This window comes from Pleurodeles waltl, chromosome 12 (assembly GCF_031143425.1).
Source record: "Pleurodeles waltl isolate 20211129_DDA chromosome 12, aPleWal1.hap1.20221129, whole genome shotgun sequence".
NCBI lineage: Eukaryota > Metazoa > Chordata > Amphibia > Caudata > Salamandridae > Pleurodeles > Pleurodeles waltl.
Window position 1 is genome coordinate 689,849,170 of NC_090451.1, and position 27,945 is coordinate 689,877,114.

Below are 27,945 nucleotides of genomic sequence, written 5' to 3' on the forward strand. Positions count from 1 at the left end.
TGAGGGCGGAAGTGACGAATGAGAGGGCGGAAGTGACGGATGCGTGAGGGCGGAAGTGACGGATGCGTGAGGGCGGAAGTAAGCCAGAGCGCTGTTGACATGGTGCTACAGGAGCTGCTACGGGAAGGGACGGGTGTCCTGCTCATATTAGGTAACAGGGAGCGAATGCGCTGTTTGTTCTCCTTTTTTATTTCTAATATTCCAGAGATGATCGGCATTGCAGACCGAGTTAGTAAACTGCAGCACAGGAAGCTGGTAGTGGGTGCATGAGTCACACTCAGAATAAGTGTCTGAGCAGGGACAGAGTGAGACAAATGAAGATGCAGGGAGTCACTCGAAAGTGCACAAAGTCAGAACCTTGAAAAGTCCTTATTCCACGCCTTATTAACTCTTCAAGCTAACGGTTGTACTAGGTACTCCGGTGCTTGCATTCTTGAACTTCTAATGGCAGAAATAAGGCTAACCTGTACCAAACTGCTTAGAAAACCTTCATGTACTTGCATGAGCCTTGAAAACGTGGAAACTCTGCACATTCAGCTGCAGACTGGGATATACAGAGCACAGGGAGCTGCTGAGACTGAAAGCAATACCAGGTTTATTTTTCAAGGAAATGGAGGTAAAAAGACTTGCATGTGAGTCATGCAGAGTTCATGGATGAGCTGTAAGTAGACCAAGACACACGCGTACCTATTTAGACATTAGCACTAACAGTATTTTGGGCAGGACCGTTTTCGTTGTGTAGCATTTCAGTGCACGGGCGAGGCACCTTTTAGCAAGTAGAAGAATGCCGTTATGTTTAAGTAACGCAGTAGAAAACAGAAATGACCCGTTTGATGGATAATATTGTCCTAGGCACTATCTTTAAACTTCTACAAAGCTCCTAGATTCTGCAGTGCAAGGACACTATCCCATCCCTTGTCTAACATGACATGGCCTCACAGTGTTGATGGAAGATTTGGGACTTTGGTGAATGGACGGTGTATGGCAGGCACAACCTGTCCAAAATATTCTGAACAACATCAGTCACTGACTCTGTGTTGCAATTAGAGTTGCAACAGGGCCAGTTTTCTACCAACATGATCGTTATTTTAATGCCCTGTCTAGTACAAAAATTAGGAAATTCACCTAAAGCCAGTATTTCCCCCTTATCACTATATACTCCAAATTGTATATTTAATAAGAATACACTTTAAAACGTGTTCTAGAACTCCCTTAATGATCTCTGTCTAAGAAGTAAACAAAAACAGGAAATTAATGTATGTAATTATAAATGTCAGGTCCAGGCCCTTGCAAACTCTTAAAACATGAATACATGACTGGGAGTTTTATTTTGGAAAGGTGGCCACCATCGTTGCAGTTTGATAACAGATGTGAACTAACCCTCTCCCCCCTCCCCCCTTCTCTCCCACTTTGTTATTTATTGCCATTGTGGTGAGAGTGCCTTCAGCTCCCCAGAGTCCCACAGATGTTGAGGGAAGTAAAGGAGACGTCTTTGGTATTTGTCGGCAGAGAGTCTTAGGGTCTGATTTACTAGGAGCGGTAATGAAAATCCTCCTATTTCTAGAGGAAGTGCTAAAAAGAGAGCAGAATCTACTTATGGTATTTCCTTTGCTAAACTTTTCCTGTGAAGGAAATTGCACCAATGAATTCACCTCTCTGTTAGCACATGCACCAGGAATCGGAGAATTTTTCTTTACCACCCACTTCTAAATCAGGCACCTAGACTGCTGGAATGCATGGAAAATAAGACAGTGCATGTGATGCACAATCCACCCTTCCCTTGTTATCTTAGATCAGGAGACTGTGAAGACACCCTCTCTCCTTCCTGAAGCCTTCACTTTGCTGCTCACTCTTCTATCTCTTTGTTTTCTTCATGGTCCTCAGTTTTGCTTTTCACTCTGTTCTCTTCCTGTTTCTCATTCTCCCCCTTTCTCATACTTCTCTCTACTCATCCTTATGTCCATGCACTCCCTTCAGCCACCTGGTGCTCTAGCTCTCCTTTCACTTCTTCTGTGGTCTGTCCTTTGTTTTTCCTGCTTATACTGTCGCTCTGTCTTATTTCTTGCCCTCTGCCTGTGATGTGCTTTCTGTACTACACAACATGGCAGACAGTACAGTTGTTACTCAGCGGAACTCAGGAGAGCATCTGTCGTTCAGTGGCTCATCCCCCCTTAGACCACAGAATCTTGGGACCATACTGCTCCCTCCTTCCCCTCACTAAACCACTCAAAGACCCCATGTGGGAGTGCACTCTGGGCTCCGCAGTGCACAGCCGTCCTTTCCTCAGACAGCACCCTGGGCAAAACAACATTTTGTGCTCTCTAACTACCCCCACACCACCAAGTTCTCCTCCACCATCTGTTCCCCATTCACACCTTCCTATTGGTGATTTTAGTGGTGGCCCTTTTGTACTCGTATGTAAGGTCCTGCAGAATATTTCACGGTAGTGACCAGCCTGTGAACACACATTTGCCGTCTGTCCGCTCATCGGAATCACCTGTTATGTTGCTAACCTGGTGGTGAGAGTCCTTGGGAGGAGTTAGGTGCAAGGGGGAAGAAGGAACTGGGAGTGGAGGCAAAATTAATTAGAGGTAGGCTTAGAGAAATAAAGAAAACACAATTTTATAGACAGTCTGAAGCAGGTAATGAACTGACCAGCGGCCTTGAATGAGAATATTAGTCACAAAAGCTAGAGAAGTCAGCCCTGTGTGTGCCGCTCTAAATAAACTGCATGGGCTCAGCTCGCTCATTTCAAAAGCTGGCTCTGCTACAGTGCACACGCGGTTAACCTGTGTTCTGGGATAACCAGTAAGTGCCAGGGGAGAGTCTCCAAGTGGCCATGGGGGGAAGCCCAGCCATTATTCAGAGAAGATAGAAATGCACTGAGCCTCATTGAGAGGTTGTGAGGGAAATATTTTATATTATATAGTGTGGTTGTGCAACCTCGCCATGTATTACACTTACCAACTTCTTTAGGTAGGCTTACACAGAGGAACAAGTGTAAAGCGTTTAATTGGTACTAAAACAATTGAAGAAGAAATTGCCATGTTGCTCAAGAAATCTGACACCAATTTATGAAAGCAGACTGCAATTTTTTTTTTTAAAGATTTTAGTCAGAGTGAAAAAGAACCACCAGTGGGTTCAGAGATATTGATTTGAAAAGCAATAATACATCTTAGCAATTTCACTCAACCAAAAAAACAAGCCTCGATAAAGTCAACAAATTGGATCCTTACACACTTGAAGAAAACTTAGGTAATTTTCAATGCAGTTGGTTAGAAGTACTTGGGGCGACCAACTTCGACAGGGAGCTAGTTAAGGGACCAGTTAGGTCCTCAAGAATAGGTCCCTTCAAAGATGAAGCCCATCAGTAGCTTTAGGCACTTTATCCGTGTTGTAATGGATTCCTGTGGAGTTGGCCTGATGCACGGGATGAAGGATGCTGAAGGTGTTCCAAGGATGTCATGGATGTGACACAGTTGATGGGGGTCTTCCTGCAGGGATTCATCGGTCCACGAAGATGGTGAGGTGTTCCTGGTTGCAGGGTCGATGTCCCACGTAGTCCTCTCTGTTGTGGACAAATTTCAGTCACCAATGGACTACCAGTCGCCCATTGTCACAGGCCAAGCCTTTCTGGGTTGATAACTTTCCTTATGATGGTCCCAGCAGCTCTCAGACAGCACTTCCAGGTTCAGGGAACTCAGGTGCAATTCTGTGCACCCGATCTTGGTCCTTGGTGATGTACGTGGCTGTGGTAGCGGGGTTGAAGAACTTGGGGTGCCAACTTACCCCAGCAGGCTTCTTCAGTTGTCGTGTCCCTGTGCTGCGAATAGGAGTCCAGTCAGCTGTCCCTTGGAGTTCCCTTAGCTTGACTAGGCACTGCAGACAGCTTCTTCTTGAGCAAGACACAGCATGCACAGCCCCTCTCTTCTCTAGCCACTAGGTGCAGCAGGTGCAATCCTTGTCGGTGCAGCCTCTCTTTGCTGGCCCCTAGTTGCAGCAGGGCAGTCCTTCAACAAAAAAAGTAAGTGGAGAACTGAGGTCTACGTGCCAGGGGTGCTCTCCTTATGCTCGGAAAGTGCCCTCAGGGCAGGATGCTGTTGGTGGCCAATGGGCCACCAGGTTCCCTCTCACCTGCTGACCACTTCCTGTGGAGTGTGGCATCTAGCTACCGCAGGTTACACCATCTGCTCACTCCCAAGATGGCAAGACCCCTCTCTTGGTGTTCAGAACTCCCTATCCTACCCCGGGATGTGGCTATCTTTGGGCTACATGCCGCTGGGGAAACCGGTTGGGCAACTGGTTTCCCCTCTCTTCTTCCCGTGCCGGCCTGTCTACCTCATCATTAGGGCAACTCTCCCTCCTAGTGTTACACATCTGCCCTTCAAAGGTGACTTCATCTTTGAAGCCTGACATTTGTAGCTAACACCCTTAGTGGCTTCCTGCAGGAGGGATATGACACCTCCCTGTCTTGCAGTCCCTCATTGTTCTTCTGCCTGAGAGTCGTTTGCATGTCTCTCCATGAAGGCAGTAGGCTGTCTCGTGGAGCAGGCTCCATGTGTGCACGGGAAGGCATAGGAGATTTTAAGGCAACAAAGTGGCAGTTGTGCTAAAGCTGCTCACTGCAACAAGTTTAATTTCGATTTGTGATACTAGTTGGGCTTAGTGCTACAAGTTCTATGATACCACCATTTATGAATTGGCATACCTGAGGGGTCAGCGTGTAATCCTGTACTCACCAATTTGGCGACCAAGTCTTTCCACAGTAAAACCAGAAGTTTTGCGGGTTTTACTGTGAGGACATGTAAAGTACATGTCCTGCCTGTGTCATATGTTGCACCTTGCCTTTAGAACTTGGTAGGCCTGCCAGAGGTGTGTCTTACACACATGTACAAGGAAAGTGGTGACTTTGACATTGCTTTTAATGGCAAAGTCCAGCTAGTAGTGCAGGGCTGCCCTCGCTGGTTGCACTGGTGGAGTAGGGGGACTTGTTTTACTTGGGGCACTTCCAGGGTGGCACAACCAGTGCTACAAGCCCTGGAGTGCTGGGGTAACATTTACTATGAACTTAGAGGTAAGTTATCCATTACCAATCGCGTACAGCCAATTTGACATACACTGTAGTGTCAGGGCACTAGGACATAGGTCTGGTTCATAGGCCTTAGTGCACTCTGAGTAAAAAAAAAAAAACAGCATCATCAGTCGAAAACGTGGGGGGTGACCATACAAAAAGAGGAATTTCCTTACAGAGGGGCAGTGAGTGAGGCCTCCCTGGCTAGCACACCTACAGAACTAGGGAAATTAATGAGAGCCAATCTGCACAACATTTTAAGCTTGGACATGGGTTCAAGTTCAACACAAAGTTTATTTTGGGTTACTTGTGCCCTAAGTTTTTCATCTTACTTTCAATATAAACATGACTTGCATTGCAATCTCTGCTCATTGCACTGATGTGAAGAACACTTTGAAAAGTGTTAGCCTAACCTGAGACCAGTGGCAATGACCTGTTCTTAACCACAGTTTTTCTACGGATTAATAATTACACTCATTTTGAGCGTAGTACTTAAATCTGCTATGCTTTAAACAATTTTACTTACATCCATGATGACATAATATTGTATCACACCTGCAAAGTAAGTTGGACCAGCAAATGGCCATTGATAAGTAAGTTTACAGCCCATGTGTGAAAGGATGAAGTGCCCTTCCCACTAGGAGCGCAGAAGGATGAACATGAAGTTCAGGGCAGTGCAGTCTGACCTGGATAACCATTTTTGATTCTTAATTTAGTGCAAACACCAGAAGAGATGAAGTCAGTTGAAGGGGCTTGTCTGATCTCACATGGGGGACCTGCAACACACAGGAGGAGTGGGGGACCCGTCTGAGATAATGCAGAGTCCGTTGCAGAGATTGCTTGAAGTTGGAGTCACACGAAAACGAGGGAATTACAGACAGGTAAAAAAGACTCGCTTCTCAATCCACAGGGGTCAATCATGTGTCAGCTTGACAACAGATAGAGACCTCTGTTATTTTGGTCAAAACTTTAGATTGTTTTGTTCTTCCTGTACACCCTCTTGAACATCTCAAGATTACAACATTACTTTTTCCTCTCAGTCAATTTACTAGTGGTACAGCCAGTTTCATCTTAACATTGATTGTTAACTCCCTGCAAGCTACTATCTCTTCCGGCCCCACACTGGCCACCCTACACCTGGTATCCGGACCACTCTCTTGCGGGGCGATCACCTCGACCACCGATCTCTGATGGTTAAGGTCCTATTGTGGAGAAGTGTGGCTCAATGGTTAGAGCGGCAGACCCTGAAGCAGAGATCTGGCTCAAGACCAGGGTTCAAGTCCCGCTTCGGCAGGTCTTGGGCTCAATTCCCCTTGACCAGATAATTCTCGCCTCGGTGCCTAATCTAATTCATGGGTCCCACTCTGCAACTCTGGGCAATAGCTTGCTTAATCTCCACAACGGCCCCAACAGCGCTTGGATGCCTGGCTTCACCCTGGGGGTGCTCAGGAGTAGGCGCCTCACAGGGAAAAGCCAGGAGGGGTTCCATAGCGGTATGAGTACAGCGCCTTGAGACCCTAACGGGTGAGTAGTGCGCTATACAAGTGCTAATTTACATTTACATTTACATTGTGGAATATTAACGGTCCACTGGACCAACAGCACGTCTAGCTTTAAACTATTTATTGCAGAATTCATTAGTGCTTGTGGGAGCCTTTGCAGTGCCTTGGGCCAATATTCCTGCTGTTTATGTAACTAAATTCTATCATATTTTGCTATATTTTATTTACAAATTATACATTTGTAGTCTTCATTATGTGTTCTTCACACTATTTTTGTTATGTTTCCTCAGCTCACTAGACCACTCCATATCTGGATCTTTGCTGTTGTGCTCACAAGCTTTCATAGTTGCATTTTACGTACAAAGTGTAAATGCAAAACGTGCCAATCTGTGACTTCTTATAACTGTTATAATTGAAGTACTTTGTTAATTGCTCTGTTGTCCCTCAGCCTAGTACTTGCTATACAAAACTGAGAAACACAAACAGAAACCTAACTTCTGGGAACGGCTCCAAAGGGAACCCTTTCCCTTTGCTAATCACTTACCATCCAAACTTGGAATTGGCAACTTTTCTATATTTTACTGCCAGATTACATTTGCAGAACATTGATACATGAGGGTCAGACTCGCTACATGAAATGGACACCCAAAACACACCCCTTCGAAATAGTGATGCTGAAATCATTTCTAAACCCATTTAGCGATTCAGGAAACGCTTTTCTGAATTTCTAAATGGGTTTACTACATTTGAAAAGGGGTTTTAAAATTCGTATTCCTCTGATTCAGCCTTACTCCTAGAAATTCCAGCAGTTCCTTATTCTTTTCGTACTCATTTCAGAGTCTACTGAGTAAAAAGTATTTAGAAATACATCATGCCAGGTCGATATACTGAGGGATTTGACAGACCTGGTAATACAACCAACAGTACAGCTGTGCCTACTGGGGCTTGCGCCACGATCAAAGCATGCCAGACGCAGGGTGAAGATGTTGGAGCTGGGACTAGCAGTGGCCAAGAAATGTGTTGCTCTGAGTTGGATGACGAATAAGATACCTACCAAAAAAACACTGGATGTGGGAATTTACGAAAACGGACACGGGCAGAATGTGGGGTTCGGCACAGATTATTATATAGTTTGATATCCCAGAGAGGCCTGGGTGTGTGGGATGTGGCAGAGGTGCAGTTACAGGGAGAACAGGAGGAGTGCACAGAGACGGGAATGATGGATCACGAGGGAGACTAAGGAATTGGTTGGAGAAGGCAATACATGAAGCGACCTACATGTGTATAGAGCGGGAATAGCGAAGCTGTATTGAATGAGGCCCGATAACAAAGCTATTATGCGTGTAATGCAAGTGACTGCTATATTTGCTCCTGTTTGGTGGGGAGGGTGGGACAACACTACTTGCTGATGTGTGTTCAATTGTTTTGAAAAACACTGAAATGTGAAAAAAACGAAATAAATCATGCCAGTTATAAGGACTGAAAATATTGAATGCAGTGTACATTTTTGAGACACCTTAAGAAATGTATTTATTTTTACTCCATGTTAATGTAACTTAATTTACTGAGGAAAACAGAAAGTTGATGGGTGGATGCTTGAATTAATCTCAGCCTTTTCTAATTACTCAGAACTGTATTCCAGTACATCGTTTTTTTGCCCGTCATGCCACTATAGACAGACACCAGCAATATGCAGATCACCTTTAGTCCTACTCTCCCTATCAACTGTCCAGTGTGAACTGCCAGCCACCAAGCGGGAACACAAGCAAAGACCAAACAGTTTGGGCAGAAACTTGTGACTTGCAAATATCAAAACTGAGCATTTAGCTCACTGAAACCTCTTACCAGCAAACGAGGGGGTGCATTCTAGTGGCGCAAAGAGCTTCATGAAAGATTATGTCATGGTTTAGAAGGAGCATCCCCTGTAAGATTTATTGCACCAAGACAGGGGTATGGATAATGGTGTATACAGTGTCAGAGAAATGTTGGCCGGGCTTTTGAGTTGCCAGGTGGACTGTAAATTAAATGAAAGGTGCTGGATTACTTGGTGAGAGTGTTGGTCGGGCTTTCAAAGCTTGCAGTATTCTTGGTTATTGTGCAGACCTGGGACGACACACAGCAAATGATCGATAATCCTCAGGCCTCGAAAAATCATAAAAATGTTACTTGACCTGCAGGTCGAGTAGCTTGAATAATCTACTCGACCAAACTGTAATGAACGTGACCAGGAAACGGGTCTCAAATTGTGTGATCCTAGGCAAATATTTTATTTTACAGTCTCCTTTTTCTTCATTCTTACATATGAGTGCACCTTCAAATATGTGAGTTCAAAAATTCTGCTGTTAAAAAAAAAACCTCTTTTGTTTGATTAAATGCACTAAACGTTTCCTCCATGTATAATAAATCTAGCCCACATATGGGATACATATGATCCATGCATGACTTGCCCCTTAGTTTACTAATAGCTTTGCCATCAGAGAAGGAATGTTTCTCAGTTTATGTTTAAACACTCACTTTTAATAAATATATATCAATAAAGCATGATGTGGTAGTGCCCTGTCATTTACAGACATTACACATCCAAGGAATGTCCAAAAACCTTTCCACTAATTTGCAGCTTTACTGATAAAACTATATAGTGTATTCATAATTTTCTGTGAAAATTGAGTTTCAGAAAAAATTTATTATTTGCACATCACCAAGTAAAGTGTTCTGCCGTTTTCATCCTATTACAATATTTTTTCATCACACAAATGTACAAAAAATGGTCTTTCACAGCCACTGAAAAATATTTTGAAATGTTTGTAAAGTTGACTTATTTATATAAATGTTGTGTGTTAGAAAAAACCTGATACCAAAAGCCTTTCATTTCACATAGGTCAGAGAGTTCACCTTACAAAATCCCAGAACTTTGCAGTCAAGAGGAAAAGTATTTGCATTGCAAGAAGACAAACTGACTTTTGACCTCTGTCTCTGAACACAGAGCAAATATGACAAGAATAAGATTTAAAGGCATCTTAATTGCTAATTCAGTTCCTGACTGAACAGAACACCTGTTCTTCATCCACTCCCCAGAAGGGTCGAGTGGAATCTAAAAATAGCTCGACCTCATAAAATAAAACTCCATGGGGAGTGGTCAAGTAGATTTTTTGAGCCCTGAGCCTAAAGCTCGAGAGACTAATCATAGGATATTGAAAACATTTTTCATAAAGCCATTTCATGTCCTACCCTTTTAATGGCGACTTGGTATTAAAATAAAAGAAGGCAGAATTAAGAAAAACCTTGAATCATAAACTGTAGATATGTGTATGGTTGTATGAAGAACATATAATCAAGTCCGGAGTTACAAGCATTACTCAGAGATGTGGTACGATCCTCTGCATGTGATACCCAAAAGGTACCAATGAAAGCACCACATATTTCCTATTAAAGGAGCTGAAACGTGTCGGCACCTTGTATCAGAAGGCTGCTTTGTTCCTATGTTTTGTCTTTAGTTTGTGGTGGAGCTATTTGGTGTAGTTAAAGTGAATTGAAACCATGTTCCAGAGACGCTTCTAAATGACTTGTGTCTTTGGATATGAAAGCAGGTTGAAAACATAACTGTATAGACAGCACTCCAGAGGGCAAGCACAACTGAGGGTTTTTAGGACGTGGCTACCTCACTTTGATTTGACAGTATTTCCTGGAGCAATCACAAAGGACAGTCTTTGTTGGTATTGTGATCTTTGTACCTGGCGCCGTTGACAAATAATGACACAGTAAAAAGTTGTAAGGTTTTGAATGTATTTAATCTTTCATGGCTTTGGGGATCTCCACGACAAATCCAACTTGTATAAGCATTCAGTAAAAAAAAAAAAGGTTTTACTTCAGGGAGAAAAAAAATGCTAGTTTTCACTCAGGTTATACAGAATACATGTATTTCGTTAGTATACTACAAAACAGTTTTATGATACACAAATCATTAAAAACAGCACTTTATACTAACATTTTTCATCAGTGTCAAATGGATTTATGTAGTTTCACTTTCCAGAGTATAAATGTTTTCAAATTTGCATCACTTCTTTTTCCTTAGATTATCTCGACATTTAGTGTCCTTTATTCAAGTACTTGCATAAACCTACAGCCCAGTGGATCACAATTATTATCACAGACAACCACTCATTCTGTTTATTTGTAGATCATTAGATAACAATTGATGTCACAGCCAGCCAACATGTTTCGCAGAATCATCCCCTTCTTCAGGGCCATTGGATGGGAAAACTTCTCTCCACCTAAAAGTCAAGTTCATAAAATTCTGAAAATGTATGGTCACATTCTCTAAACATAAGTTTGTGTTAATCTTCAGACTTTCATGATATGAAGTCTAACGTCTATAACAGTTAGTGCAAAGTGGTGTTTTAAAGATATTTGTTTCGTAAAACTACTTTGTGCTTTAGTGAAATGAGCATAAAATACAATTATCTTTCAAATACAATCTGAAAACTAGCAATTTGTTCTCTGTGGATTAAAAACCCATTTTCTTTTTAACAGTGACCATTTAGTATCGATCAGGATTTTGGCGTGCCTGCTCTATGTGAATAGAAAGGTGCATGAAGTCTCACCTACTGTTTGGTAATCAGTGACCATGAACACCATTTCACATTATTAGAATTGACCTGGTAGGAGATGCTGTGGGTATCATACACATCTTTGCTGCCCCTCAAAGATTTTCAGGTGCATAGGCTTACAGTAGACCCTTTGGGTGTGGAGGTGAGAGTGCTGAATAGCCTGGTGGATGAAGAGCCTGTCTTCTGATGTTGTGCTTGTGTTTAATGTAGAATTGGGTACCTATCCACAAAGTGGGATGAGTAAGGATGTAAGGCTTGCTTGAGTAATCTGTTCACACAATGCATTGCCTCTCTAAACCTTCTTTTGTGTTCTTGTCTCTCTCTTCTGTTTTTCAGACGACTCTGAATGCAGCGGGCACAGTTTGCTTAAAAGTTGTGCTGTGGTCGCAGTGGAGCGGTAAGCTCATCTCGGCTATTCCTTAGTGTCGGGTTGATCGCAGCTGCTGGTTGGTGTTTAGTGGAGGGTTTCTTGCAGTGGTGATCCATTAATAGTGATTAGGTGACTGTAGGAAGTTGGCTCTGTATGTGCTATTTCAAAGTAAGGAATAGCATGCACAGAGTCCAAGGGTTCCCCTTAGAGGTAAAATAGTGGTAAAAAGAGATAATACTAATGCTCTATTTTGTGGTAGTGTGGCCAAGCAGTAGGCTTATCCAAGGAGTAGTGTTAAGCATTTGTTGTACATACACCTAGACAATAAATGAGGTACACACACTCAGAGACAAATCCAGCCAATAGGTTTTGTTATAGAAAAATATATTTTCTTAGTTTATTTTAAGAACCACAGGTTCAAATTTTACATGTAATAGCTCTTTTGAAAGGTATTGCAGGTAAGTACTCTAGGAACTTTGAATCATTACTTTAGCATGTATACTTTTCACATAAAACACAATAAGCTGTTTTAAAAGTGGACACTGCAATTTTCACAGTTCCTGGGGGAGGTAAGTTATTGTTAGTTTCAACAGGTAAGTAAGGCACTTACAGGTTTCAGTTTTTGGTCCAAGGTAGCCCACCGTTGGGGGTTCAGAGCAACCCCAAAGTTATCACACCAGCAGCTCAGGGCCGGTCAGGTGCAAAGGTCAAAGAGGTGCCCAAAACACATAGGCTATAATGGAGAGAAGGGGGTGCCCCGGTTCCAGTCTGCCAGCAGGTAAGTACCCGCGTCTTCGGAGGGCAGACCAGGGGGGTTTTGTAGGGCACCGGGGGGGACACAAAGTAGCACAGAAAGTACACCCTCAGCAGCACGGGGGCGGCCGGGTGCAGTGTGCAAGCATGCGTCGGGTTTCCTTCAGTTTTCAATGGGAGACCAAGGGGTCTCTTCAGCGATGCAGGCAGGCAAGGGGGGGGCTCCTCGGGGTAGCCACCACCTGGGCAAGGGAGAGGGCCTCCTTGGGGTCACTCCTGCACAGAAGTTCCGTTTCTTTAGGGGCTGGGGGCTGCGGGTGCAGGGTCTTTTCCAGCCATCGGGAAATGGAGTTCAGACAGTCGCGGTCAGGGGGAGCCTGGGGATTCCCTCTGCAGGCGTCGCTGTGGGGGCTCAGGGGGGACAACTTTGGTTACTCACAGTCGTAAAGTCGCCGGAGGGTCCTCCCTGAGTTGGTTGTTCTCCACCAGTCGAGTCGGGTCGCCGGGTGCAGTGTTGCAAGTCTCACGCTTCTTGCGGGGAATTGCAGGGGTCTTTAAATCTGCTCCTTGTAACAAAGTTGCAGTTCTTTTGGAGCAGTGCCGCTGTCCTCGGGAGTTTCTTGTCTTTTTCGAAGCAGGGCAGTCCTCAGAGGATTCAGAGGTCGCTGGTCCCTTGGAAAGCGTCGCTGGAGCAGGTTCTTTGGAAGGCAGGAGACAGGCCAGTAAGTCTGGGGCCAAGGCAGTTGGTGTCTTCTGGTCTTCCTCTGCAGGGGTTTGTCAGCTCGGCAGTCCTTCTTCTTGTAGTTGCAGGAATCTAAATCTTTAGGTTCAGGGAAGCCCTTAAATACTAAATTTAAGGGCGTGTTTAGGTCTGGGGGGTTAGTAGCCAATGGCTACTAGCCCTGAGGGTGGGTACACCCTCTTTGTGCCTCCTCCCAAGGGGAGGGGGTCACATCCCTAATCCTATTGGGGGAATCCTCCATCTGCAAGATGGAGGATTTCTAAAAGTTAGAGTCACCTCAGCTCAGGACACCTTAGGGGCTGTCCTGACTGGCCAGTGACTCCTCCTTGTTATTCTCATTATTTTCTCCGGCCTTGCCGCCAAAAGTGGGGGCCGGGGCCGGAGGGGGCGGGCAACTCCACTAGCTGGAGTGTCCTGCGGTGCTGTGACAAAGGGGTGAGCCTTTGAGGCTCACCGCCAGGTGTTACAGCTCCTGCCTGGGGGAGGTGTTAGCATCTCCACCCAGTGCAGGCTTTGTTACTGGCCTCAGAGTGACAAAGGCACTCTCCCCATGGGGCCAGCAACATGTCTCTAGTGTGGCAGGCTGCTGGAACCAGTCAGCCTACACAGATAGTCGGTTAAGTTTCAGGGGGCACCTCTAAGGTGCCCTCTGTGGTGTATTTTACAATAAAATGTACACTGGCATCAGTGTGCATTTATTGTGCTGAGAAGTTTGATACCAAACTTCCCAGTTTTCAGTGTAGCCATTATGGTGCTGTGGAGTTCGTGTTTGACAGACTCCCAGACCATATACTCTTATGGCTACCCCGCACTTACAATGTCTAAGGTTTTGCTTAGACACTGTAGGGGCACAGTGCTCATGCACTGGTGCCCTCACCTATGGCATAGTGCACCCTGCCTTAGGGCTGTAAGGCCTGCTAGAGGGGTGTCTTACCTATACTGCATAGGCAGTGAGAGGCTGGCATGGCACCCTGAGGGGAGTGCCATGTCGACTTACTCAGTTTGTTCTCACTAGCACACACAAGCTGGTAAGCAGTGTGTCTGTGCTGAGTGAGGGTTCTCCAGGGTGGCATAATACATGCTGCAGCCCTTAGGGACCTTCCCTGGCATCAGGGCCCTTGGTACCAGAGGTACCAGTTACAAGTGACTTATCTGGAGGCCAGGGTGTGCCAATTGTGGAATCAATGGTACATTTTAGGTGAAAGAACACTGGTGCTGGGGCCTGGTTAGCAGGGTCCCAGCACACTTCTCAGTCAAGTCAGCATCAGTATCAGGCAAAAAGTGGGGGGTAACTGCAACAGGGAGCCATTTCTTTACAGTGACTTTGCTAGGAGACTTGGGACAGTGAATAATGATTGCATCCTGGCACTGTCTCTGCGGGTTTAGGTATGTCTAGATTGTGCTGATCGCTGTCACAGAGAACTTCATGTGAGGTGGATAGTAAATGTCAAGTGGCTGCAGAGATGAATGATGGAGAGAATACTAAAAGGCATCATCTAGGGATTGCGTGGAGGGATGGGATGGCAGAGTGAACGCTTGTGGATCGGTCATGAGGGCTGGTCAGTGGACAGTGATTTTGGGTGGCATTGCACCTGGTGCATGAGTGAGGTGGACAGCGGCTGCTGAAAGCATCGCAGGGTGGTGGTGGGGGCATTTAGGCTATATCATGTGTTTTTGGTGAATACCAAATGACTGCATTTGGGGCTGGATAGTGAATTCTGTTGGGTATCCGCCGGCGACTGCATGTGTAAGTAGGAAGGACACTGAACAGTGATGGGTGTTGAGGGTCTGCATGTGGGGTCATGGTGTGTCCAGTGGATGCTTAAGAGAAGAGTGGAGGCTGCATGTGCAGAATGTGTGTAGTCCAGCTCATTTGAATGATGTTTGGACTACTGCATGTTGGGTGAACAGTGTAAGATGTTGGGCTGCAGCAAGGCGCCTGCACATGGGACACAGAAGGAAGAGCAAATGATAGATGACAGGGATGAAGGACTGCAGGTGGGCTTATGAGTGTAGAGTTGAGAGCAGCGGGGAGTGATTGCTGATGGGTGGCTGTGTGGGGTCAAGTGGTGGGGCGATGGATGTCTGTGAAGTGAAAACTAATTCCTAATGGCAGTCGGTGAGGCTTTTCGGGGGGTGTTGAGATGGCAGACAGTGACGGCAGAAGGGCTTTGCTTGAGGGCTACATGTTCGCTGGGCAAGGGAATGATGATATACATGCATAGTTTATTAAATATTTAGTTTATTTAGGTAAATGTGTATGAAACTTGCAAATAAATTATAAAAGTTTTTGCAAAAAACTAATAAGTAACATTGCTCATAAATTAATCACTTTTATCATTTTTTTAAAGCTGCCTCAAAGCCATAGAAGTGGCTTAAAATTCCATGCAAGGAACTAAGCTCATAGGATGAGCACCAAGTTATTCACCAGTGTTTTAAAACGTAATGTTTCATTGTGATTCACAACACTGTACCTTAGTGGGTTGATGAGTTAAAGCCATGCACAACAATGGGCGTTAGTGGATCGATGAGTTAAAGCCATGCCCAACAATGGGCGTTAGTGGATCGATGAGTTAAAGCCATGCCCAACAATGGGCGTTAGTGGGTCGATGAGTTAAAGCCATGCCCAACAATGGGCGTTAGTGGATCGATGAGTTAAAGCCATGCCCAACAATGGGCGTTAGTGGATCGATGAGTTAAAGCCATGCCCAACAATGGGCGTTAGTGGGTCGATACTGTCTTACAATGCTCTCCGCTCTTTGTTTGCTTCCATTTAGGGGAGATTCCGTCCATGTCTTGGGTTTTGACACCTCAGAGGAGGACTTTCGAGCTGGTTTCACCCCTGGCATCTCTTCCCGGTGAGTTTGACCTTATGGACTTGTAGAAAGCCCCTCGGTTTCATGGGATCACACAGGTCCCTTTCCGTTTGTGAGAACAATGTTGAGTGATCCTAGACTATACAGACATGGCCTAGAGGATATGCCCTGCCTCGAGGTCTGTTAATCCATCCTGCTCTGCGTCCCTGATGTCTCCCCGCCCCTTTCTCTACCTCTCGCTCCACTTTCCAATGTCTCTCCCCTCCCAGTTACTACACAAAGGGTTTGTTCAGTAGCTGCTTAACAAGGGTTTGCGTATTAGTTTTATTTCAGCTTTTAGGTGCTTCCTTCTTCAGACAGCGCTCACAAGACCATGTTTTCTTTAATTCTGTAGTGTTGTTTTTTCCTAATTGTTTTCTATCTGGGAATATTGTTTGGCTGGGCTGCTCAAAGGGTACTCAGAGTACTTCCTTCCCCTCAAGGTATTGAGCATTCAGTTAATGGTTGATGGTTCCATTTACTCCTTCAGACTGTTAGGATACATATCTGGAGACCTGGAGTGAGTGGTGCAATAGAAATACTGCAGGGCGTGCTCAAAAGGGATTCTGTGTCTGGGAAGCTGTAGTATGAGGCTGTGAGGGGAAAAGATTGCTTCAGATCCTTCCCGCCCCTGTGCTTGGAGCACTCTATGCCGTCCGGTTTCTTTGACCTTTTCTGCCTTCCCCCTAGTTTGACCTTCCATGATGGCTTCCACGACCCCCTGGACTGGAACGGGAAAGCAGACTTGACTGCGGAGTCCTTCAGCTCCCAACAGGTCCTGGCCCGCGTTCTCGGCGCCCCGTCAGCCGGGGGACCGGTATCCGTGATCGTGGACTCCCTCAGCTGGGTTCTCCTCCACAGCCCGGCGACCCTTGTTGTGCAGGCGTTGCATCAGCTGCAGAGAGCAGCCGGAGGTGCAGGTGTGTGACTTGTGATTGCGTTCGCCATCCTTAGAGAGGTGTCCCCCAACTGATAGTCAGCACCGGGGTACAGGCGGCCCTGCGTCACGTCGAAGACTAGTGTACATGATTTAAATTGGCTTCGCGTCTCAGTCGGACCTGTGGTTCTAGAACGACATCAAAATATTTATTGCTGTGATCCACTTGAGCATTACTATTTGGTACAACTTTCCCGCTAACACGGCTTGCTTTGCCATAGGAGCGAGTTGCTCATTTATGGGCTGCGGGTGTTGGTTCTGTTACTGGTGAGGCTTTTCATTTATGTCTACTTGAAATGGGCTGTCCGGTGCTCCTACATTAGTAGGATTATTTAAACTCCAAACCACTACAATTAGTTATTCTATTTCGACCTGCACAGGCTTTGATTAGCTTGCAGCATTATGAATTCTTCAATAAACGAGCATCTATTTGTGCAAATGCTCAAGTGTTTTATTTCTGTGTGCTTAGATACTTCATCATCAGTGTAATGTCTCACATATTGAATCAGTTTATACATGTCCCAAGAAAACAAGCATTTAACTTCTGATTTGCCTTCCATCAGGTTCCAAAATCAGACACATCATTAGCCTCGTTCACCGAGACCTTCATGAGCCTGGGACTGTGTCTAGCGCGTGCCACGTGGCCAGCACCGTGGTGACAGTGATGCCGGTTCCCCCCAGCACCAGCCCAGCATCCGATGGTGAAGCCCTGGCAACTGTACGGCATCGTAAGAAAACAGGAAAGGTTATCAAAAAGGTAATAGATTAATTGAGGAATTGGGAGTGAGGACACATATACTCTGGGTGAGTCCAGTGTATGTCCTGGAAGGCCTGATCCATGTACGGTTTTTGGAATAAACTCTTAAGTAATATGATTTCCCTTTATATGCACTGTATTCTAATTTATTTTATGAGGGTAGTGTGGCGGTCTGGCATGAATCTGGCCCTGCTGGACATGTCTTCTGTAAGGCTCAGTTTGAGGGTGTGAGTAAAGTGACATCCCCTGGGAACGGTGAGTTAAGCACTTCTCTCACAGTGACCCCTCGCTGCCAGGAAGAGAAGTGCACTTGGAGCACCAAAGCCACTGACTAGAAGCGGCTTGGCTTCTCCTACAGTGACACCTGCTGGCTGGGGCCAGGACTGCTCCTGGACATGTGAAACAACCCTTAGTATTTGATATAAGGGAGCAAGCAGTTTGTGTGGATTCATTGCACGGGCATTTGAGGGAGACTAAGGGTCCTGCGAATACTGAGACAGATGGTGCATTCACGTTTTTTTTCATTCTCTTTCTTCCAGGATCTCTCATTCGCCGTGTTAGAGGGTTTCACCCTGAAAACCGAGCACCCGTCGACACCCAAACTAGCGGTGGCAGAGGACACAGACCCCAGGGTATGACACTAAGTGCACCGTGAAGGCGAGTCAGTGCAAGAGGAGAGAGCAAGGGTGTGGGTGTCACAGGACATCGGGGGCTGCCAGTGCCAGGGGGGTTGGTACTGGAGTACAGTGTATTGCTTTTAGAGTTGGACGAGTTCCCAGGGCGGGATTAGCACCGAGGTGGATTACCGCTTCAGTTTTTGCTGTGTGCCCGAGGTGGGGGTGGGAGGGTCGGGGGGAGGTACAGGAGTGTATTGCCTCTAGAGTTGTGGCTCAGCTTCAGGGATGGTGTTGGGACAGGAGGGGAGTGAATTATCTCTAGGATTGTGGCTGAGCTTGAGGGATGAGATTGGCATATAAGTAGAGGGATTTACCTCTAGAGTCGTGGATAAATTGTGGGGAATGGGATATGCACAGGTCTTTGGAATCTGTCACCTCTGGGTGATTGTGCTGAAGGGATTGGTGCAGGGATCTAGAACATCCGCCCTTAAAGGATTGTAACAGGGATACATAACCTGCCACCATCAACACAGCACGAAGATCAAAATTGGTACAGAGTTACAGAGCCCCCTTCACCTAAGGTGATTGGTACACGGATGCACAGCATGTCACCTTTGTTTGGACAGGCTCAGGAAATGTTCACGGGGATGCTGAAAACGTAGCCTCTAGCCATGGAGAGGGCACAGCGTCTTGGCCCTGGAATACATAGCATATGGGCCTGGATCAGGCCCATATGCTATGTATGCTATGGGCCTGGATCAGGCGGAGCAGATTGGCCCATGACTAGTGTTCCGTATGTCTCGGACAGGAAATGCTCATGAGATTGGCCCAACTTTGGTGGTAGATGGGTTCAGGATTTTAGCCCAGGAATGCAGCCTGTCTTCCCTATGGCTGCATGGGCTTGGCGGTGAAGGGTGGAGTGAATTTGTAGAAACATGCCAAGGCTTTTAACTCTTGTGTATAGCCTGTCACCGCTAGGGATGCATGGGATGAGGGCATTAGCACAGGGATGTAGAACATGGCATCATCAGGGCAGTATGAGTTTAGGGGATTGGCACTGAGCTGCAGAACCTCTCCCTGTATTCTTTGATAGGCTCGGGATTGCTCAGATCATGTCACCCCCAAGGCTGCGTGGGCTCAGAGATATATAGGATCTCAGTTCTAGAGCTGCATGAGCTTGTGTCTGGCCCAGGGATATGGAGCCTTCCAAATCTAGTACGGTTTTAGCTCTGGGACTGGCCATGAGATGCAGATACTGGCCTTTCTAGGGCTACAAGGGCCTCCATTAAGCAAACACAGCCTTTCATCTCTGACTGGATTGGTTTAGGATTACAGATCCAACCAGCTCTGAGTGAGTGGTCTAATGACTGGTACAGAAAGAAAGCTGCAGGGCTGGAATGACCCACAGCCTTTGACCTGTAGGCTTGATAGAGATCACTCCATGTGCTCAGAGATGCAGAGCCTGGTGCCTGTAGGGCAGCACAGATCCGGGGGATTGGTACAGACACACACTTGTTAGCTGTAGGACTGTGTGGTCTCAGAGGCAAGGCCTGTTACCCCTGTGGTTGGATGAGCTTAGAAAGAAAGCGCTTGTAATTTCCAGAGCCTCATAGGATTACCTCTGGTTCGGCTAGCACGGAGGCTTTCCCCTCTATGTGTGCTGTGCGGACGTGACTTGAATTAGGCTGCTGGTTCCTTTCTGACGTTGAGCTGCTTCAGAGAGAGGTGGAGGGGCATGTTTAGAAGAGCCTGGCTATATGTCAAGCATCAGGCTGTGGCCTGCAGCCCTCCATCTCTCTGCATTCCTCCATCGCAGCACTTCATGATCTCCCTTCTGGTACCCAAACATCTCTTCCTTTCTCTCACAGGTGGACCCAACTGCCAACCTGACTTTTAACCTCAGCTTGTCAGACTCGGAGCGCCAGGCCAAGGAAAGCCTGTCACTGCCCTACCTCTTCAGCGCAGAGAAGTAAGTGTGACTGTCTGCCTCTGGCCCTGCTTCCCTCGCCCTGTACATCTCCCCAACACCCACTACTAGTCACAGAATGTGAGGCAAGAATACCTCTTCTGTATTCTGCGCCTTCCCTGCTCTTCAAAAGTTTCACATAAAGGCCTCCCAAGTAGTTCAACATGTTAACCTTCTTGCAACAGAACTGAAATGTGTGCACAATCGTCTCTTTTTCTCCTCTGATGCTCCCTTGATGTGGCACGGGCAGACCAAAAAGCTCTGCTAAAGCAGGTGGGAAGCCTGAGCTCGTTTGTGGGAGGGCTGGTACCTAGGTACTGCAAAAACACACACACACACACCGCCCCCAGCTCTCAGCTTTGCTATCACACACTTTAGAGATAGCACTGGTGCACAAGCAGGCCATTTATTTTTCCATTAGCAGCTTTCCTCTCTCCTGCCTGAAGCCCACCCCTCTCCCACCCTGTGCCCACACCCCACTGCTGACCCTTTTGAAAGCCAATACATTGCACTCTTCCAAGAATTACTCATGAGAGCACAGCTCTCTTCATCACACATGCAGCCAGGTAAATGCCATATCCAACCATACCCCAACACACAAGAGCAGCAGGTCCCTCAGCGCATCCTGCCCTGGCAGATGCCGCAGTCCCCCGCCACCCTTCATTTTATACAGCACCATTACTTAGCAACATGTGTCCAACTTACACACTTCTGCATTTGGAATGAAACTTAAATGCACTAACATTTCATACTGGAACTAGATTCGATCTGGTATAGTTTTTATGAGATTATTTAGAATAATAATGCCTAGCCTGCACTGATGGCAAGTGCGTTAGTATCAATTTGCACTAATTCCCGAAATTGCTGCTTATTCTGTTTTACTGATCTAACTCTCTCGAATGCATTCTTTGTTGATTAGAGTATTGGTACTTTAGGTAGTATTGTTGGTTTTGAGAATGGAAGGCTCTGATGTCTTAAGTGCATTAGCTTCAACCTGCACTAGCTCCTTAAACTGCTGCTTATTCTATTTTATTGAATATTTTGGTAGAATGTGTGCATTGTTGGTTTTCGACAATCCTGCCTCGGGTAGTACTGTTGGTTTTAAGAATTTTAAGAATAGAAGACTAATAAGTGACTCAATGTTTGCAAAAATGTTACTATGTTTTGCTGTTGTTGTATGCATTGTTGCCAAGAGTGTTGTAATTGTTCTGTTAATACACATTGTGATGATTTTTAGTAATCAAACAATACATTATTGACTTGGAGCCGTTATGCCTATTTACAGCTTCAGTCCACCCTTGAAAAGTGGGCCAGTTGCCTCCCACTGTTTTCACACTTCTTGGGCCACCCCTGCTTTGATAGGCACCTGGCTCTGCCCATTGGCACCAGTCTAAATCTGATACCCAAACTTCGGCACCCGCAGAGGATGTGAAAGAATGTGCCGTCTTGCCCACATCTCCCAGGCAGAGTCTCCCCACCCTATCTTCTGAAGTGGCACCTTGGAATAGTACGATCTGTTTAGTATTTTTAGTTGTACCAATCTGAAACGAGAACAAACTGCTATCTCTTTCAGGCTTTTTAGGGATTTTGTCCAATTGTCATCGTCCAGAGCTCCCAGATCTCCCTCAGAGGCCTGTCTCAATGCAAATGATGAACTGCGCACAAGGAGAGAGGACAACTGGGGGCAAAGGGTTGTACCAACCACGTTACAATCTACCAGAGCAAACACAGGACACAAGTCTGCTTGACTAGACCTCCGCCCCCTTGTTGGGATCTTTACCTTGTGGCCTGGAACAATTATTGTAGCCACCACATTACAGTACCTTGCTCCAAGGATACACAGCCATTAGAGGAATACAACGCAACCCCTGTTGGGCGTGCTACGGAAGGTCCACCCAAACCGAACTTGCATCACGCCAACATTGGCTGACACGGGCTCCATATAAAGGATGCAAGACCCAAATCACCAATTTGAGACAAACCACAACACATGGGTTAGATTGAAAAATTAAGAAAAAAAAACCTTGAAAAACACTTGTGTAAGCGTAGCCCCCGCCTTCAAAACGTCCCACCCACACAAAGTGTGATTCAGTAAAGCATTTCCTTGAGTTGGAAACCTCTGCTGGATGCATAGCAGTCAGTGACTGAGGTCAGTCTAAGGCACTAAACGGCCACATGATTGGCCGGTGCTGTGCCATGCACGCCTCCAGTAACATAACCAAGAGGACCTGATGGGTCTGAAAAGTAGAGATCTTTGTGCAAGGTTGGATCCATATCTTCTCACTGGCAAACAAAAGACAGTCCAGGGTCTCACAGACTCCTCAGTATGCGGAAATGCGAGGCCGCTGCGTTTCCAGAGAATGGTCAAACAGTTGAGTGTTCTAGCGACAGTCACATAACCCCTGAATGCCTTCAAAAGGGGCTAAAAGCTTTATGGGGTTGATCTCACTAGCGATGAACCTGGCACTATAATTTTGTCAAAAGCTAAAGACCATATGGAGGTAAGAGTACATATGCACTGAATTTACGACAAACAGCTGCAACCAAAACAATAATGCTCATATCACCGGCTGGCAAACAGTTATTACATATTGAATACTGCACAATAATTGCATACTAATAACAGAAGTATGCATGCATTAGACACAGTAGCTGCAGAGATGTCATGTAATTTCAAATCTGTGAATATTATGATACTGGAGAGCATTAGCTAAATGAGCTCATCAGCAAAACAGCTATCAGTATTTATTGAGCTCCATTTGGCAAAGCCATTCAGTTCATCATTGATAGAGTCCAAGAGACTAAGGGTCATATGTACGAAAGCTTTTTCCCATAGACACAGAATTGGTACATCTGGCCCTAAGTTACGTGGAACTGTGGACTGGGCATTACTGATGATTTCTGAACTGATGCCCCCGGACATGTCTGAGTTTAGGCCTAATAGAGCACTTACATTCAGTTCCACAGGAGGCTCCATAACAACCGTGCCTATCTGAGTAAAGTCACAGAGTGAGTAGCGTTAATGACTTTAGATGCTAAAACAGAATTTCATTCACGTGAGTCGATTTTTATGTTCCTAGTAGTGGAAAATGTGGGATTTGGGCCACATCTGAAATGGATCAAGCTTCTGTACAACTCTGCATTGGCTCCAATAAGAGTAAATGGCTCCCGGTCCAGAACATTAAGAATAAAGAGAGGGACTAGACAAGAATGACCTCTGTCTCCACTGTTATTTGTGCTTTTATTAGAGCCACTGACCGCGTTGATTCAGGGGTGGAACTGGTGCGGCACATTGGATGAGCAAATATCGCTCTATGCAGATGACATTCTGATGCACCTCGCAAACCTGCAAAGTCCTTGTTAAGGCTGAAAAGCACATTTGAGACTTATGGGTGATACCTTGGATTCCACATTAAAGGGGCAGAATTCCTCATATCCCCCCATGTTTGATGCCCCTGCCGATGTTAACACTTTTGACAGACTTCGAAAGATAGAATGCCTAGAAATGTGATCTCCTTCAACAGAGCTTGAGTATGGTAATCTCCCACTGTAGAAGACTACCAAGATTTATAAACATACTTCAAAATTCACCACATTACCCTAGAACATTTCTTTAAGACACTAAACATGCTACTTAAATCTGTACTCCGGGATCACATGATCAACTCTCCAGAGGAGTCCATACGATGGGGGCATCACTCTGACCAGCACTGAAAGGTGCTACACGACATCCCAACTGTTGGTGGTAAACAGGCGGGCCTTTGCTGCGCACGAACAGCTCAGCAATACAAATAGATCAACATACTCTTTGAGAAAAGTGCCACATACTCGCATCACACAGAAAGGACAATCTCCCACCAGCATCTGGACTGGTGAAAAACATGGCACAGTATCACCAGAGGCAATATGGTGGAAGGCGATGTTGACTACCTAAACTGATTACACTGAAGGGTCTTAAAAAGTGGGAAGGCATTGGGATATCTATGTTATGAGAAATTTACTTGAAGCAAAGATTAAACGGTATGGCTACACGCAAGACAAATACTCACTGGATGGGTCGCAAACATTTAAAAATATATTTAGATCATGCATGCACATAAATCCTGCATTAAAAAAGACACAGTCCTTTGACGGATTCCCTTGGTATATCACCTAGATTTCTTTTTCTGATAACCTAGTCTCCAACGGTCTGTTTTTGACACATTTGTAAGTAAAATTAAAATAGAACTAGTAAACGTCAGGTCCCAGTGGCAGAAAGACATGGCACATGTCGATGATGGTGAACGGATATGGGATTTGATGCACTCTAGATAGGTGCCAAGTAATGCATAAATTCCGACTGGTCCAGCTAAACATCTTACACAGATAATACATCACCGGAGTACAATTGCACAGATCAGTCACATCACACTCCTTACACATGCTTGAGGGGTGGAAGGGGGTGCTTATGCCGACACTGTCGGTGAGTGGGCCCTTATTGGGCACGCGTGGTAAAAACGAATATTCGAAGCGGTAGAGGAATTGATGGCGCCCGTGATATCACTAGGAATACGGGAATCGGTAAATGAAAAATCAATATCAAAATTTTTTAGTTATGTTGGGACTCATTGTCACAAAATGAGACATAGTGCAACACTAGGATCGTTCAAGACCACCACATAAAGAACGGATCTGCAAAGTTGACTGGTATGTGGCAGGTGAAAGGGTGGTCTACGAACCAAGGGTGTGCCCCAAAATGTTTTAGAAGATACAGGGTGGCTAGCTGAAATGGCACAGACGGGAATGGGTAGGGGAAGTAGGGAGAACCTTAGGGAACAAGTTAGGAGGGAAGGCACCGTGAGCAATTATACAAGAACAGCCTGTTAAAGTGAGGCTCTCTTGCACGTTTTTGCATTTCTGGTATATGGAACAATGGTACCTCTGTTTTCCCTCAACAGGAAGTCCTCGCTGCTTCAATCTCGAGCTAGTGGCGGAAAGATCTATTACGAACCCGAGGCTGTGGACGACATGGACGATGAGGATCCAGATGATGATTTGGACGTCTGAGTGAAGAGAGAACCAGACAAACACCATCCATCAATGGCACATGATGGGGAAGGAACAATAAGGGGGCTGTACCAAGGAGGGTATAGCCCCACCTAGAGTGTGAAGAGGATGATGGGGCGATTCCATGGAGAAGCTATGTCCGCTGTGGGATGCAGAAAGGGTTTTGCACAGTTGGAGAGGCTCTTCTCATTCCTAAGGGGTGCATGGGTCACCTGACTACTTAGGGCGGATCATAGTACTGACAGGAAGGAGCCAAATGTACTTCAAGGTGTGAAGAGCCTGGTAGGGGTGGCACCAAGGGTTTATCTGGGTTGCAGAAAGAATGATATAACATGCAGAAAGGAAGGTGTGATAACACTGGGAACGAGGTTCCAGCTGTACCTATACTTGCAAAAAGTGTGACGCAACTGACAGTGAGAATTGAGCCGTACATCAAGGTCCAGAAAGGATGACGCAACTCTCTGGAGGGAAATTAGTCCATCCGAGCCTGAGGGAAGGGGCTAAAATCCAGGGAGTGAGCTGAGTCAGCAAATTGAGAAGGAAGACTAGAAGGGAGGGATCTGACTTTCCAAGTATGTCTGAAGGAGGATCTGATTGGCAAGAAGAACCAGTCAAGTTAGGGAATAGCAGAAATGCCAGGAAGAGAGCTAGCCATTCTTGAGTGTGTGGAACAACATTTGGGGCTTCAGACAAACACTGCAATGGGGGGGGGGGCAGTAGCTATATCTGAAGGCTCTTACAGTGGTTTAGAAATGCTGCTTCTATGTCATAAATGGTGTTTTATTATAAACTCCTGGTTTCTCGGTTGCTTGTACCCTGGTTATAAGGGCTGGTGTTGTCCCTGCCCACAGCTTCTCTCGATTACAATGGCTTAATTCTGTTTGGGTGCAGTGTGTTCTGCCTCAGTGGCAGAGATGTTTTTCACCTTTCTTGAGATGGTTCTAAGCTTCCCCATTTATGATTCTGAAATGAGTGTATGGTAGCATACATAAATGTTTCAGTAGATTGTTTTGTTAATATGGTTTCAATGGTTGCTTCTGCAGACCTTTGTTAACCTTGGTTTTACTGAATTCACACCACAATGGGGTAACCCCAGACAAAAAGTCCTGCATATTGTGCTATATCGAAAGGGGTGGACACGCATCTTTTGCAAGTAGAACTGGAGAGAGGACTCCAAGGTAGATTATGTAAATATAGACGTATTCTTGGCCCAAACACACCTAGTCGTTCTCTCTGCAGTTTTGGAAACTAGCGCATCACTGATACATTGTAACCAATGGAGGGTATATTTATTTTCTATCTATGGCTTGCAAAAGTGGATTACTGTATAGATTTGCTCATAAAAATGGTCTGAATACAAAGGCCATTCCTGATTCGTAGGGTAGTTGATCAGATTTACTTAAGCAGGAAGCTGTTTAAGCAATTCTGATTTGACCCAATCACAAAGGCCCACTTGAGGTGGTTCACCTACAGTCTGCCATCCTGGGGGAGGTGAGGGGAGTTTGTAAGGGAGGTCGGATGCCCACTGGACACCAAGGGCCAAAGAGGAGAGAGGGTGGTTGTGCAGGCTTCGGACTGTGCCCCAACCCCCAGAAAAAGCTCAACAGTCTTTCTGTTCCCCCTCCCCAGGGCCAGATAGGTGGGGTTTACCCCTTTTTGCCATTCCTGAGGGTGAGGGGATACACAAAGCCCACTAAACACTAGGGAGAAATTATGTAAAAAAGAAAAGGGGTGGGGTACTACCCAGGCATCTGGCTGTTACCCCCACTTGAGAATGGACCCAACGATCTTTCTGCTACACAAGGGATTGGAATATCGGGAGTAATCCCCCCTTTAATCTGCCCAATCCTAGGGAAGTGGAAAGTCCGAAGGACAGCAGGGAAAATATGGTAAAAAAGAAGTAAGGTTGGGGGCAGCTCAACCAGGCATCGGGTCATGCTCTCATTCCTAAAGACCCTACACAGTGTTTCTGCCTACCCGCCGTAGACCTAGAGCATTCTCATGCCCATGGCACACAAAAATGTGGATTCTTTTGGGAGTACTTTTGACATGGACTTACAGAGTAGGAATACATGCCAGTTTCCTGTCATTTGCTATGCTGAATGGGTGCCATATTCTGGCTTGAGGTTAGCTTGCAACCAGACCCTACTAACCAGACATTACTGAAAACCAGAGTCCAGAGTGGTGAGACTTGCGTGGATCCTACATTGTTTTCATATCCAGAAAATTCCTACCACCCATCCTCCCCACACTTCTCCTCATAGAAATAGTGCCCAGCAACTGTGGCTCGTCCTAGTGCCTGCAACAAGATCAGATCAAACCAGAGATCATGTGAAGAAGTTCTCCAATCTAAGAAATCTACTATATGATGCAGATGTTTCAGATAAATAGCCAAGCCTTCTGAGAGTAGGGCACAGATGGATGCAAAGAAAGGAAGACTGAGGCTGGAGGTTGGTCAAAGAGATGGGGGCAAATGCAGACTGCACTCATGTTTGCAGAGGATTTCCGCTACTGCACTAAAACTCTGGTACTAAAACTGATCCTTAAGTGTTGCGCTGTATGTACTGTACATTTTCTGAATGGGAATACATTTTACTGCTGCTTTGTTGCCATGTTTCTGCCTCTCTAGTATTTGGCACATTTTTCAGGATGATAGTATCCACACAGTTTATGTATGTACAAAACTTGGAGCCTTGTCACATTAAATATTCACATTATTGGA

The 27,945-nt window shown here is 45.6% G+C and overlaps 1 protein-coding gene across 1 annotated transcript; it reads left to right on the forward strand.

Annotated features, from left to right (window-relative positions):
* ELP5 (elongator acetyltransferase complex subunit 5) lies at window positions 1-27,945 on the forward strand. The gene is made up of 8 exons (XM_069215524.1): window positions 1-151; window positions 11,517-11,577; window positions 15,823-15,903; window positions 16,591-16,820; window positions 17,401-17,594; window positions 18,134-18,226; window positions 20,080-20,180; window positions 25,115-27,945. Exons 1-8 carry the CDS (start codon window positions 40-42, stop codon window positions 25,221-25,223), a joined length of 981 nt encoding a protein of 326 aa, XP_069071625.1. The 5' UTR covers window positions 1-39; the 3' UTR covers window positions 25,224-27,945.

Excerpts from the sequence above, each read along its gene's own strand:
- ELP5 (XM_069215524.1), top strand. The coding sequence starts at position 40 with ATGCGTGAGGGCGGAAGTGACGGATGCGTGAGGGCGGAAGTAAGCCAG. Across the intron at positions 16,821-17,400 it reads GAGAGCAGCCGGAGGTGCAG|GTTCCAAAATCAGACACATC; the intron begins GTGTGTGACTTG and ends GCCTTCCATCAG. Across the intron at positions 18,227-20,079 it reads CAGAGGACACAGACCCCAGG|GTGGACCCAACTGCCAACCT; the intron begins GTATGACACTAA and ends TTTCTCTCACAG.